General features: G+C 43.5%; 1 protein-coding gene across 3 annotated transcripts in view; it reads left to right on the forward strand.

Moving 5' to 3' along the window:
* Positions 1–15,763, forward strand: part of PRKACA (protein kinase cAMP-activated catalytic subunit alpha) — a 77,467-nt gene that overhangs the window by 8,591 nt on the left and 53,113 nt on the right. The window contains exon 1 of one of the 3 annotated variants that reach the window (XM_084838495.1): positions 1,661–1,786. The exons of 1 other annotated variant lie outside the window; for it this stretch is intronic. In XM_084838495.1, coding sequence (XP_084694621.1) covers positions 1,756–1,786 — 31 coding nt within the window. In that variant the 5' untranslated portion in view covers positions 1,661–1,755. Of the gene's footprint in view, positions 1–1,660; positions 1,787–13,786; positions 14,001–15,763 lie in introns of those variants that run through there. One more of the 3 variants, XM_084838496.1, reaches the window with a different exon arrangement.

The following is a 15,763-nucleotide window of genomic DNA, read 5'->3' on the forward strand; positions in this document are numbered from 1 at the left end:
GCTCTTTGGGGTTACCACACTGTTCTTTCTAACTTGTAACACGTTCTATTCCAGTGGATAGGTGAGGGAGAAAATGGGTGGGCTTGCAGTATTGGCAGGAATAGGGGAGGGGCCTGGGCATCTGCAGACCTCGTTGGGTCCTTCCTTCAGCCATAATGCGCTTGAGACTTTCAAAGTCTCTGTAGAAGATTCTCTGGCAATTCTAATCAGGAGAACAAACCCAGGAGTTTAACGTTCTGCTGGCCAGGCTGCTCCTGGAGTACAGAATTATATTGTGAGCCACTCTGCCCGAAACGTGCTTGCTCAGGGGTAATTTTTTAAAAACGTATTGTACAACTGTTAAAACAATAGAAATGACAAATCACTGAAGTGACTAATAATTTTATTGATAATTAGATAAGACTCACAGGCTAGGGCCTTATTGTGGCAGGTGCTGTTGTTACATAGATTTGACTTTTATTCTTTCTTAATGGGCTTCTCATACATGGAGGTTTGGGAAAAAAGGCTGCTGCTGCTGCTGCAAATACAATATCCAGTCTGATTTGTTTTGTTTAGGCACATTGCTTCTGCTTCTCTAGCTTTAAAAAGGTGGCTTGCTTCACAGAATTTAAGAACAAAGGGTATAAACAAGTGGACATGGCAAAAACCCATGAAGGGTTTTTAGGTTTAAAACCTAAAAATGAAGGTTTTAAACATACCGCTTTTGAAAGCTCACAAGAGAGGTCACCAAATGCGTTTCCCTAGGAATGGTGTTTGAAAGAGAGGGTGTCACCTCAGAGGACTGGTTGCCCTAATCCTACTACAACAAACAAGGGAATCTTAAGCATGCCTTCTTCACATGAACATCAAACACATGTTGGAAAGTATTGGAGGAGGTATGCCTTCAGATGATTTGTGCTCATATTTAGGGTTTTACGGATTAAAGAACATTTTGATTTGGGCTCAGAAACAAATGTAACCGATGCAAATATTTGAGAATAGAGATCATATATTATCTGCAACGAATGCCCATTAAAACCTTTGTTGCTGCATTTTATTAATTGTATTTATATCCTGCCTTTCCTTCAAGAAGCTGAAAACAATGTTACAACATGCCACCATGCCCATTTATTATCCTAGCAACAACACTGAGGTAAACTGAGAGAATGTGTGGAGGGCCTAAAGTCAGCCAGTGAGCTTCATGGCTGAATGAGGATTCGAACTTGGGTTTCCCTAATCCCACAATCTATCCATTATGCCACACTGGCTCTCAGGCCATTGAAGTTCCTGAGTACTATTCAAAGGCAGCCCCAACTCATTGCAGCAGTCTAGGTGACCAAATCCTTGATTTACAGAAAATGGCGCAACTGACACACCAGGCATGGTTGGAAGCACACTCCTCATGACAAGCCCCACTGCCAAGTAAAAACGTTGCCCCCCCCTTCCCTACCCAAATGCAAAAGCCTATTGGATACATGAATGCACACATGTGCAATCAGACCACACCCTTCTAGTCTATAGGATATCACTGGAGGCCAGTCGGCCTGTGAACTGACGTGCTCTGCTTACTTTTCTTAAAAGTATGTGGCAAAGGCAGACTTGTAGCTGATTACCCTAGTCCCAGAATGGTTTGCCCCATTCCTTAGAGTGCTTGTTTAGAAATCCTTATTGGGTGTGTTTTTCCCTTTGCTGCTTTGAATTGGTGGTCTAGAGTATTGATGAGCAGTTGCATGGATTGACCCTTCTGGGGAGCCGTAGGCCAAGTGCAGAGGAGCCATGTTCCAGACTGGCAAGATGGAGGCTGGAGGTGAGGGGGAGTAACAGGCTGGGTGGTCTTGGGAGGGTAGTTGGAGGTGGAGGGAATACAGGCCTGAAATCTCTGATGCCAACCCCCTGAGGCCAAAGGAAGAATATCAGGGCTTTATCTTGTGATCTGTAGCGCTGATCATAATATCGGGGAGGGGAGGGAAATCTGACTGGATCAGTGGAACTGAGAAGCACAGATCCTTTCTACTCTAATGTGAGCTGGCTCCAGTCTGGGCCCAAGCCAAGGAACTTAGGAAGGTGAAGAATGGCTTTGAGAATATAGCTGCTATCTGGTTTCTGCAGGCTGATGATGTAAGAAAAGGTAGGCTTTTTGATTTATAAAATGCTATTCAGTCTAGCTTAGACTGATTATTCTTTCCTATCTTGTTCACCTCTGTGGGTTTGCACTTGTGGGAGGTCAGGACCACCACTGATTCAGGTTTATGTTTCTAAGACTAGAGATGGGACTTTATTTGGGTTGGAACTGTGTGTATAAAGCCCTAAAAATCCACAGCAGTGAAAATGGTGATTCTGGGTACTGTGCTGTTAAAATGGAACATGGTGAATGGAGGGGTGTGTGTGTGTGTTTGTATTTTGAATTCCTATGGTAGAGTATTGATAAATATCGGGGTGGGGAGGTGGTCCTGGAGGCTGTTGATTTAAATAATTTTAACAGTGATTGTAGAGAAGGGTGGTTATTGAACCTAAGCTTCTTTCTTTTGAGATGTCACAAAGTGGGACATGCATTGGAGTTCAACTATTGATGGGGTGTGCTTTCTAGGAATTGGAGATGGGAACTGGAATAGTCTGGTTTTCCTTGTTTTGAACATGGAACACTGTGACGGTTTTTTGTGTAGCAAAAGCACTGCCCAGTTGCTATGAACTGGTAGGTTGTAGAGTTTGAACTCTGCCCGGAAGAAGTGTGTCGGTTAAATGAGGCTTTATTGGAAGGAAGAATGAGTGTTGTTAGTGCCCTGGAATGGGAATTTTGGGAAGATGTGGAAGTTATTTAACTAGAAAAGGAGCAGAGCAATCAAGATACAGCAGCTGGAAATTAAGGAAAAGGTGCTACTAATCTTAAAAGGAGTTTTGTTTTGTTTTTTGTCTTGTTCTAGGTGCAGGGGTATTGAGCCTCTCTAAACCTGAGGGCAGAATTCAGTTTTGGAGAAGCTTTCTAGTGATGGGTGGGGCCAAAATATCATAATATTTTAGCTTAAAGCCACTGCCAGTAATTAGTAAAGGATAGATATAAATGTAAGGTAAATAATAAACTAAGTCTTAGAGGCATTTCAGCTTTTTAGAGTGGGGGGAGAATGTACAAAAACTGAGAGGTTGTGGCAAGGGGAAAGGGTGCATGGCCATCTGGGGAGTCCCAAAGGGCCGGATTTGGTCTGCAGGCAGGCTGGAATTGGCCCATGAATCTGAGCTCAATACCTCGTTCTAGTGAGTTTTGTTTTGGGAAGTGGTCCCTTACCTGAGAATGAGGGGCTGTTCATACAACATGCTAATCCACACTTAGTGGTTGAGTGTCTATTGTTTTGAATGATGGGTTGTTTGTTGAACCATGGGTTATCGTGTTGTCTGAATGCAGCCAGGGTGGCTTGTGGACCATGCAGTGTGGCTTATTTTCTCAAACAAGCCACCTTGAGAACCCAAGGTTTGTTGTTGAGTTGTTCAGGGTGGTTAGCAAGCCACACTGCATGGTTATCAAGCCACCCTGACTACGTTCAGATAACACAATAACCCATCCTGTCGAAAACATGCTGCGTTCAGACAACACGCTAACCCACAGTTCAACGAACAACCCATGGTTCAAAACATTAGCTCACTGAGTGCGGGTTAGTGTGTTGTGTGAACAGCCCCTAAGCCTTACTGTGCTGTGGAGCTTACTTCTAAGTAGACACACATAGGATTGTGCCATAAATTGCTAGTTCTTTCATCCTGGTTCTATATGGGTTTCTACCCGTGTAGGAAACACATATAAAGCAGATGAATACTATGAAGGTAAAATACTTACAAAAAATATGTGGTTTCTATAAGAACTTAATTTTTCTTATCACAGGTTTTAATCTCTCAGCGTTTTTCTCTTTGCTAGTGCACTGTGGATGATTGGATGATTTCTTAGAATTCATGGCTAGGAGAGAAACCAAAAGATCACACTGGGAAGTTTTTCCATCTTGTTCAGTATTAGGGCCATACTGAAAATATTTTCTGTAACTGTGGTCACCATAGTTGTTTCCACCCAGAACATTCGAAATGCTTAAGTTGAGATTTTATGCTACTACAACTTAATTTTCCCTGTAATTGTGGGTGTAATGCTAAAATAAATAAAAGGCTTAGGAGAAATACTCCTTTTAAATATACAGTATTCAAAATTTGTACATTTAATCCATCAAAAAGCTGTTAGAATTGGTGAAACAGGCAACGCTGTTGTGGAGTTTGGGTAACTTAGTGTGGGTACTTGCAAAGCACAGAAGATGTGAAGAAGGTTATATGCAACCCTTCCATGTCACTGTCCATGTGATGTACTAGCTTGCTTCTAAGGCCAGACTCCCTGGGGTCCACTTCAAATGAATGAGTAAGTTGTGATATATCTGCGTGACTTGGGTCAGTATCCATTCAGCTTCCAATAGTCGATGTATGAATAGAATACTGAGTGAAAGGCTTTATGCCACCTTCTACTCTTCAGAGCTTACTCTTATCATTTTAATATAGGCTGAGAAGTGACAGGTTGAGAAGCATTATTTAATCCCATCTGTGCTCCTCCCAGGTCATGATCCAGCATCTGTGAAGTACTACAGATGAAAGGAAAAGATCAGAGGACACTTGGCTGCAGAGAACAGTTTGTGGTGGGGGTTATGCGGCTTTAGAGCCATAGTTTAACACCATTCTGTGTGGTCCAGCCACCAGAGGGAGATGTTACACATGGTTTACAAAGGTGCTATGCTACTAAAGATTGGTTGACCAGTTTCAGAATTTCTGACTTGACCATCTCTGTTACCATTTTTAATGAGAGAAGCAATGGGATACATATGCCTTTCTGTCACTTGTAACTGTTGATCAAGTGAACCACTTGTGCTCTTTGTTCAGTGTTTAATTTGGAGTGGGGGTGGGAGAAAAGTAGTGATGACACTTCTTGCAAATAAGCATGTATATTGTCTTTCTGCATTAATCATTAAAGATTTGAACGAGCTCAGAGAATTGCACCAGTGAGTGAAAATGTGTGGAAGTGTTAATGTCAGAGTTGTAATGTGTGCTACTAAGTCAGAGAATATTCATGTTGGGAAAATCTCCTTTTACAAGACCTCTTAACTCATGGATATGTCTTTACAAGCAAACCTATGGCTTTATACTTATATGGTGATATGGTGAGGGTGTAAAGTGCATGCAGGGGGACGCAATTTCAGAAAGTGGAGACCTGTTAGCAACGCATTATGTGCAACCAGATGCTAAAATCTGGCAAATAGTCCGATCCTAATCACATACATTTGGAAGTAAGTCCCACTAGGTGAAATGTCATTTACTTTCAAGTAAGGATAATGGCATATCTTGCAGGTAAACTTAACAAAGCGGTATAGGGTGGGGGCTGCCAAGAAGTATCCATCTCAGTCCAAACCGATTCTATTGCAGGTGTTATGTTGGTGTCTTCATCTGCTTCTTGCAATTCTGCTCACACAGCAATTGATATGACTTGCCTACTTTGAGAGGGCAACTAATTCCCAACTGATTAGTCATCAAAAATAGTAGGAGTTATCTTCTTAAGCATCATAAGAAAAGAAAATAACATGAGCGTGTATAAAAAATGTGATATATATGTATATATACATCCACAAATCTGCTAACGTGTATTTTGTGAGATTCTTAAGCTGCAACTTATAACTTGTGCTTTTTGTAGACACATCTTTACATTGTTGAGAGCTGTGCTGTTCTATTATACAAGTCTTCCCTTTAGCCTTTGGTATATCCTGCTCATTGACAGTGGGCAGTAATGTTAAATTTGGCTGCTCTTTGTCAAAAGCTACTTTAAGTATTCTTTACACTATACATGCCTGCTGCGTCGGAGGCTGAAACTAGCTTGTCCAGCCTGATTGTGGATAATGTGTGTGGGAAGATGTAAAAGCATCGTTCTTGGGTTTGGGATTGTGGGAGGAATAATCTGATATTGCTGTGGGGAAAAGCCATGTAATGGGATCACCATCCTTTGTGATCTCCTATCCATATAGATGTTTCAGAGTTTTCTGTACTTGTGTTGGATAGAACTCCCATTTTGCATGGAATACCACTGGATTGCATTGTTAGAGGAAGCAGCAAAGACTTCAGCATTCTGACAAATTTTTAAACTTTTGGGAGAGTTAGCTCAAGTAAGGGCACAGCTTGCCTGAGTAGTTTGGACTTCTTATTGGCTTAGTTGCAGGCCTGCATGAAAGATGCAGAACATACTGTCATGTTAAGCCTGTAGTAATGCTGTCCTCATAAAAAGTAGTTCCAAGTGAACCACTGCATACTACCTTGTAGTGGAAGACACGTGCCTAGAGGAATGTGCCTCAGGAGTAAATGCCATCTGTTTCTGTATGCTCTGTTTTGACTTGGATGCACCATGCTCCTCCCTCCCTCCCCTTGGGGCCAAAGAAGAGTGACACAAACATGTAATTAGCAAGCGTGGCAGCTTTAAAAAAAGCAGGTGCAGCCCCCCGCTTTTCATTTCAATTTTCAAGATTGTGGCAGGGGTGGGAAGGTTTCAGTCTCTGTTCCCTGCATGCCGCACTCCTGATGAAAATTGCCAAACACACCCCAGTCGCACCTGCTATTAATTCTTTTTGAATAAAACCACAACCCTGATGTGCTTTCTAATGACTGTCACATTTAGCATCACATGTAGTGACCCTTTGTTCCTCTCATGGTGGATCACTGCAGCACTTGACACAGCAAAGTAACTTGGGACAAGTGTTTATAATACAGCTTCAGCTGCGGGTAATTGCTGATGCTTTGTCTTGAAATACTTGCTGGATATTTTTAAAATACGAGTTCAGGGAGTCTTATGAATTAGTTGAGAATTGAAGTAAGATGTTTGCTGAAAATATGTGGTACTCTAATTCTAATATCTTCTGCTAGTTATTGCAGGTAGACCTGTTCATGTCTTATCCTAAGCATGCATATGCTGATGGAGCAAGCATTGGGGTAAAGCTTGGTTAATACTTATAACAGCCTTCGCTTGGTAGTGGTTTGGAATTTTGATAAGGAAAGCTATTTCTACACATTACTGAAATGCTTAAACATGTATTGTTTGCATTTTTAAAACCAAGACAACTCACCTACGCTCTTTCTCCCCTCTGCTGTTAAAAGTTTCCAGGTGTAATTTAAGACTTAATATTTTTCTGAAAATGTGTGACTGGAGCTATGTAGGAAACTTAACTGGAGGATCACAACACATTATTAAGGTGAAATCTGTGGCTCTCTACTCCAGTCTAGTTCGATCGCTGGGGATGGGTAATGAGCTCAAGGGATATAGCTAACTTTCATAGTTTAGTGAAGCATAAAATATGTAAACACGTTGATTCTTTTGTCCTTTCTGGTAACCATAGGTGTACCATTTTCAGGGCTATCGGTTTATGGAGGACTCAATCGACTAAGGTTTTGCAAATAATGACAAATATGAAGAGTGCCAAAGAGAAGTTGATGTGCAATATCATATTTGCATATTTTATTTCTCCTATGAAAGAGAAAACTCTGGTAGCGAAGTGTCAGGCTGCAATCCTCTGCAGGTTTAGAAAGGAAGTATTGCTGGCTGGGGCATGCTGGGAGTTGTATGACTTTTTTCTGCCTAACATGCAGTAGGATTAGTGGGCTAGCTAGTTGTGCACATCACAACTGCACCCTTAGTGGGCTAGCTAGTTGTGCACATCAGTTTACATCATCTTTAATTACTGCCATCCCTGAATTGGAGAAAAGGATTGGCCAGTAGTCGGGCCCTCTCTTTGATGACTCTTAGAAAACCCTTTTTCTGTTTCTTTTAATTCAGTTTGATGCTGCTGTTTATCTTGGTTTTATTTGATATTTTCTACTTATTGCTGTATTTATTATGGACTTAATGGTGGATAGCAACTTACATGTTGTGAACTGTCTCATGAAACTTTTTTGGTTAAGGGGCAGGATAAAATATTGTAAATAATACAGCCTGCCATGTTTCCATTGAGAAGCCTTCCTCAGAATGCCATTTGTAGTGTCTGCATAGGAATGTCGTGTTTCTAAAAATTTTCATTCCTGGGGAAGTATTCCAGGTTGCTCAGAATTGCAGCAAGTAATATTCAGTTGGATGATCCTTTCAGCCAGTTGGGAGGACCCAACTTCCCAGGGAGTCTGCTTAACTGATACAAGCTCCCACTATCTGACAGATGAAATTGGGTTCATAGTAAGCCAATGAACTCTTATCAGAAGAATCGGTTGGTAGAGTGTTGCATCAAAAAATGTTTGAATTGTCCATAACTCGTGGATGTTCACTTTCACATCAGAAAGGGGAATGGGCAGGGGGAAGGACTTCTGCATCTGGCTTCTAAGTTCTGAAATCCCATTCCAAAGAGAGAGAGTGTTGTAACAGCCCAATAGGTGCATTGGGCAGAGGATAAAATGAAGTACATTCTCCTATCCAAGGTACGTGATGAGAAAATGGGTACCATTACCTATCAAATCTGTACAGCTGAAAAATATACAGTGATGAGATGAACTTGGAAATGATATTTGAGTTTTAAACTACTTAAGATATTTCCCATTTTAAAGTAACAAATTTGTTGGCTGTGCAATTTGACTTCACCTGCACCTTGGGGTGCCGTGCCCCAGGACAATTTAACCCCTGTGTTCAAGGTATATGAAGTAGTTCAACTGGTTCAGTGTCCTGGAATTTGCTTGCCATAGCAGTGGGCTATTTCTGACTGGCTCTTAGCAGCTGGAGTTGTCCATGTGTAGTCTGGAAGCTTTTCTTCTAATGGAAATAGCCAGTGTGGGGCTGGGACTGCAGTGGGGGTAAAAGATTAAACTTCCGCATCCCTTCTGCCAGGGCCCCAGTCTGAATTGCTGCTCCCCACTTCTTCGAGTTACTTTTTAAAAAGCCATTCACGCAATTGGTAATTGCATGAATGGCATGTCATCTACTTTGGCCCTAATTTTAATTATTTAATTGCACACCTTCTTTGTCAGCAATTGTGCGTTGTCTTTAGTTTCCATAATCTGTGTATCTTTACCAAAATATATGTAATTAGGAAGGCATTAATTATCTGTTAGTTGGTAGCTGATGGTCTTCTGCAATAGTTTTGCCAAATTTGGGGAGGGTGGCCCCAGTAGTTAATGCTTGGCTCCTTTATTTCCTTCACAAAATTGTATATGCTAGCGACTATGATCAGAGTTTGGATGTAGCAATATTGGATAAGGGTATTATGGATATATACAGTCAGGGTCAGAAATATTGCAGCAAGGATAACTGTTTTGGCAGTTGGCCTCTGTACACCACCACATTGAAGTTGAAAGGAAACACACCGAGATGGGAGCGAAGTCAGGACTTTCAACTGCAATTCAAAGAGTTTGACAAAAGTGGGGCACTAACCATTCAGGAAGTACAGCCAGTGGCATACACCCCCCCCCCCAATCGTCGGTGGTTCATAAGTAATGGAACGAATGGCTGACAAGCAGCTGCATGGCCAGGTATGGCCTGTTTCCTGGGTACCCCATGACCAATCAAGCAGATAAATGGCCTGGAGGTGGTTCTGAGTATTACATTTGCATTTGGTAGCTGTTCACTGGAACCCCCAACATGAGGTCCAAAGAGGTGTCCATGCGAGTGAAGGAGGCCATCATTAGGCTGAGGAAACAAAATAAACCCATCAGAGAGATAGCGAAAACATTGGGAGTGGCCAACGCAACAGTTTGGAACATCCTGAAAAAGAAGGAATTAACTGGCAAGTTCAGCAACAGCAAAAGGCCTGGCAGACCACGGAACACAACTAAAGTGGATGACTGCAGAATTCTGCTCGTGGTGAAGAGGAACCCTTTCACAACATCTAGCCAGGTCAAGAACGGTCTTGAGGAGGTAGGCATGTCATTGTCAACATCTACAGTCAAGAGACGGCTTTATGAATGTAAATACAGAGGCTTCACAACAAGGTGCAAACCACTGGTAATGCTCAAGAACCGAAAGGCCAGTTTAGCCTTTGCCAGCAAACACCTCAAAAAGCCTGCCTAGTTCTGGAATAAGATTCTTTGATGAAACCAAGATTACCTTGTACCAGAATGATGGGAAGAGAAAAGCATGGAGAAGGAAAGGAACAGCTCATGATCCAAAGCATACCACATCATCTGTCAAACATGGTGGAGGCAGTGTTATGGTATGGGCATGTATGGCTGCCAATGGGACCGGGTCACTGATGTTTATTGATGACCTGACTTCTGATCAAAGCAGCAGGATGAATTCTGAAGTGTATAGGGCTATACTTCTTGCTCAGATTCAGCCGAATGCTGCCAAACTGATAGGATGCCGCTTCATATTGCAGATGGATAATGACCCAAAACATACAGCAGAAGCTACCCAAGAGTTTCTGAAGACAAGGAAGTGGGATGTTCTTCAATGGCCAAGTCAGTCACCTGATCTCAACCCAATAGAGCATGCTTTTCACTTACTGAAGACAAGACTGAAGGCAGAAAGACCCACGAACAAACAGCAGCTGAAGGCAGCTGCAGTAAAGGCCTGGCAAAGGCCTTTACTCAAGGGAGGAAACTCAGCATTTGGTCATGTCCATGGGTTCCAAACTTCAGGCAGTCATTGTCTGCAAAGGATTTTCATTGAGGTATTAAAGGCGATCCTTAAGTTTGAAATGATGTTGGTTTGTTCCATTACTTATGAGCCACCAACGATGGGTGTGTGTGTGTATGCCACTGGCTGTCCTTCCTGAATGCCCCACTTTTGTCAAACCCCTTGAATTACAGCTGGAAGTCCTGACTTCACTCCCATCTGGGTGTGTTTCCTTTCAACTTCAATGTGGTGGTGTACAGAGGCCAACTGTGAAAACAGTTATCCTTGCGCCAATATTTCTGGCCCTGCCTGTATGTTATGTGTGTGGGTTCTCTTTGAATTTACTTGAGTAGCCCACTGGCTCTCAGTTCAAACTGAACACTCAGCCAGCCCTTCCATTTAAATCTTCTCTCTCTCTTTGGGCTCTTGCATGTTCACTGCTGGAGTGAAGAAGTAACCAGCTAGGTCAGAGGCATGGGAAGCAGAAGAACTTGCTGAGGAGGCAGAATGCTTCAAGGATGATCCGCCCTATCTGTGTTCCATTCCCTCTGTTATACAGCCATTGCTTTCTGCTGCTCTGGCTGGTTGCATTTATTCCAGCGTGCTCATTAAAAATATTTTAAGCTTTTGTGCTGAACCCACCAGAGATTTACCCCCTGAGATGACAAAAAATTCACCTGATCAAATGAAGCTTCACCTGCATAGTTTTAACCCTTTGTGTGTCTTTAGACTTGAGAACCTGCTCCTTTGAATGCCTCAAATTAAGGCTCCTTGTGAGCTAGAAAACCTGGCAACTTTTCTTTGTTTTACCCCTCTCTGAGCACTTGATTTCTGTTCCTGCCTTCATGTCAAAAGTCCAGGAAGGGAACTGGTTGCTCCACTTCTTTTCCACATATCATCTTGTCTGCATTGACCTGGATTGATTTACTTGACTTACAGTAATATAAAGAAGTCACAAATCTTCACATTTCCCATGTTTGGCTTCCAGAAACAGCTATTTTACTTAGTAATATTTTACTAAGAACAGTCTTACTAACACGCTCCCAAAGGATTAAGGGCCTAAGTTGGTAATTGGGAAGTTTTGTCTTTCTGTTTAGGCTGGAAGAACTCACTTGGGTGTCCAAAAATTGCCTGCTAACACATAGGAATTTGAAGTATTTTCCAGCTATGTAACAGTTAGTCTTACTGGGTCAATCACTGGTCAGTAAGCAGTATATTGCAGCAGTCCAATCTGACTGCTGTCAGAGGAAGTGAGTAGATTCTTGTCTTATGATCTGTATGGAGATACTGTGTTGGGCTGTGGCTCAGGAGACATGGATATTGCTGAAACTGAAATGCTGAGAAGCAATGGGATCCTTTTTGCACCCTAAGAATTCAGACTTTGGGTCCTAAAGCTGGTGTATCTCCATTGACAACCCACAGCCTCTCTATTCCCTGTGCTGAAATGGTCGGGGAATGTGCAGTTTCTTCATGGACAATTACGCTGGCTGTTTGAGCAGATGCAGAGTTAGGAGCCTGTACCTTTAAGTGCTTTGTACAAACCTGGCATCATGCCCAGCCTTTTCTCTTCTTCCCACTTCAAGGCTGTTCCTTTGGGGCTTTTCCTGAAACAATACTGCAAGCTACCCTGCCACTGTGCTTGCTGTCCTTGTTCAGAAGTGCAAAGAAGTAGACTTCCTTTGAATGGCCAGCCAGCTCTGCTCTGAGGGATGACAGAGAGGTGCAAAGTTGGAAGAAGTGGCAATGCAGCCTGAGTCTGGATCTGCACAGAAAGTGTAGGAAGCAGAGCGGTCATCTGGAAATGGTGATATGGATGCCGAACCAAGCAGTCCTCGAAGTATGTGGGAAGGCGACTCTGAGTTCGGCTTCCAGTTCTGGACTCAGCTTTTTCTGTGGATGCACTTGTTTGGCCGGCTGGTCAGTTACATCTTGCATAGTTTTGGGGGGCTAAAGCAATAACTCCTTCCTGTTCCTTATAGTTTGGTTCTCCAGATGGCCACTGTGACATCTGATTCTTGCCCTGAACCTAGATTGCTTTGGCAAGCAAACCTCTGAGGAAGACATCTGCCTTGTACCTCCTCCCTTTTCTGCTTCTCTTCCAACATTTTTCTCTATTGTTGGTGGCTTCATATAGAAATGGCTTCTTAAACTTGAGATATGGACAAAGCAAGAGACTGATTTATTTTCTACTAGTCATCAGCTCCCTCTGGACTGTGCGGTAACGCATGCATCTTTTTTGCTTCATTTACTGGACATAAGCTGTTTCAAGCTTCATAGAAATAGATTCCACAGGTCATGCTTACGGTGACTGCCATTGTGCTAATGAGTATTTACACTGGCATTTAGAAAGGGAGACTTCCATCTCCAGAACATAAGAGCATCCAAGGGATATGGGCTTGAACAAGCTCTTACTTTGCACTTGTGTCTTATGGATCTCACCCTGTCTTGTCCCATCTGCAGTGTTAGTTGTTTGTTTTGACATGCTGTGTCTTCATCAGGCTAGTTGAACAGCTCTGTCCCCTGAACTGCTGTTCCTGCCTGTTGAAGGATCATCCTGTATTGGAAAATAGGAGGGCTTCCCTACCTGATGAGATCCTTATTTGCCCTATCTTTAGCCCTAAGGGTGAAAGAGATTCGGAGAATCTCTGAGCTATTTTAAGCCTGATTGCGTGGCCATCGCTACTGTTGATTTGGCAGGCCTCTCTCCCTCTGTATTAATAAAATCTGCCCGCTGTTCACCCTCTGACCAGCTGTGTAAGTGACCAGGTTCTCTGCATTTGTTTCTGAACGCTGTGAGAGAATATGGAATAGACTGTCTTGGAGCCTTCCTGGACATAGTGGGGGTTGGGAAATCCTGGCATGCATATGGTTGCTGCCTGGAGAGCTGCATGCCAGTTGCTGTGAACTGACATGAGTGCTTTGGTCCAGGGAGGTGGGTTTGATGGAAATTTTCTCCCGGTTAGAAGTCGAGAGCAATCTGGTCAGGCCAAATGCCTGTCTCAATCAGCTGGAGGGGAATGTAAAGAGCTCTGCTGAGGCCGGGACTGTGTCTGCTCTCCAGTTGCTGCTTTTACCCTTCTCTTCCTGTTACGGGACAGGAAAAGTGCTGTGCCTGCCCCTACCTGTTGGCAAATAGCAATGCCTGAAGAGAGTGCTCTCCTAGATCCTGACTGAGCTGCCGGATTGTGTTTGCTGCAAGTGGATAGCTGGGGAGGACGAAAGAATTGGTGATTAAAATTAAAGGGCAACATGAACCATGGAGCTGAGGTGAATTCTCGAAACTCCAGCAAGAACAAAGGGTGTAAGATGTCGGCGCTGCAGAAACTGGAGAGTCTGGCAGGGCGGATCTTTTACTGGGGGCCGCGGAGTGATGCAGGGGCGTCTGACTGTGGAGAGGCTGCCCATGAATCGGAGCACACTGCTGCCTGGAATGAGCAGAGTGAGTTGACAACTGAGTGTGGTTTCCAGGGGTGCGGGAACAGATGTGGGGTCCCCTGAGGCTCTGCTTCCACAGTGACCCTGAGTGAGATGTTGCTGCTATTCTCCCCTGGTGGCACATGCATGTATTTGTGGCTGAGTGTGGCACAGGACACTAAAGCCAATCTCTGATCTCTTCCAAAGAAGCCCACAAATGGGGATACCACAGTTCTGATAGCCCTTTTGGCTGTGTCTGCTGTCCACCTCATTTCCCATGCTAAACTGCCTGGCTTTGAAGTGCAGGCGGATCACTTTTAGTGACACACTGGCTTCCATATGTGTGGCAGTGATTTTGGCCTTGGAGCAGCCCCAGCGTTTCTCAAGCAAGCCTACTAAACCAGCTGTTCACTACTGGCCCTCAAGTGATTGAACCTGGCTGTTACTGAATCACCTTTATAGGCTCTAACTGTGCAAGTGTCTACTGCAGGGGTAGTAACCTGGTTCCCTTCAGATGTTTTGTATTACAGCTCTCATAAGCCCCAACCAACATGGCCAGGAATTTTGGGAGTTGTAATCCAAAACATCTGGAGGGCACCAGGTTGGCTACCACTGGTCTATTACATAGAGGGTGAAGGTGTGGTCCAGATCGCAATGATGATTTGCCTAATTTGTGATGGGAGACAAGCTCAAATTATATCTTACATGCAAGCCAATAGCCATTTTACAATCGGTAAAGCCATTTTGGTTGGGGGCAGTTGAGGGCAGAAAAGTGATGGGGGAAGGGGCACTTTTCTAACCCACTATTTCCCTGCTCTAGGCCCCTCCCAGGAGGGAAGCCTTGAAGAGGTGGGGAGAGATTTGAAACAGGGAAATGGTGAGTGGAAAATGTGTTCCCCCTCCCTGTCACTTTTCTACTCCCAACCGCCCCCCTACCCAAAATAGCTTTACCTGTTCTAAAACAGCTGTTGGGTTATGTTTATATGCATTTTGAGTGTACTGAATGTATTGGGCTATAGAAATAGAGGAAATCTAGAACTTTACCTAGAATAAGGATAGTTCAATCATTCCTGGATGTTTTCCCACATGTGGAGGAGAATTTCAACTTTGGGGCAAGTGTTGGCAGATGAGCTATTATTAAGAAGCAAATTCTCCTTGTACTTATGTATTTCAAACCTTTGTTCCCATTTTGAGAGCCTTTCCTCTGGCACTTCATCTTGTTTCACTTTAAGTGCCTGGCCAGACTTTTTGATATAGGGAATTTCATTTCTAGGCTGACGGAACATTGTGGATTGGTTCACATGACACTGGAGTGGTTAATAAGCCATGGTGACTTGTTAACCGTCCTGCACGTTCGGGTTGCATGCCATCCCGATTAACATAATTACCCTCACCAGGCATGGCTTTTTGTGTTGTCCAAATCTGGTGAAGGTGGCTCATTGAGGTGGTTAACAAAACACCCAGAACCAATGACCTGTTGTAGGGTTGTGGGGTGGCTTGTTAACAACCCCAACAAGCAACCCTCACTGGGTTTGGACGACGCAAGAAGCTGGGGGGCAAGCGGACTTGAATCAGCAATCTGGTGCCTGCAGGTGCCACAATCCACTGTGGCTTAAATAAACCACACTTGGAATACGGTGTGCAGTTCTGGTCACCGCACCTAAAAAAAGATATCGTAGAGCTGGAAAAAGTGGAGAAAAGGGCGAGTAAAATGATCAAGGAGCTGGAGCAACTCCCCTATGAGGGAAGGTTACAACAGCTGGGATTGTTTAGCTTGGAAAAAAGGAG

The sequence above is a fragment of the Heloderma suspectum genome, chromosome 2 (genome assembly GCF_057233095.1).
Source record: "Heloderma suspectum isolate Gila_16-S chromosome 2, 16-S_ref, whole genome shotgun sequence".
Lineage (NCBI taxonomy): Eukaryota > Metazoa > Chordata > Lepidosauria > Squamata > Helodermatidae > Heloderma > Heloderma suspectum.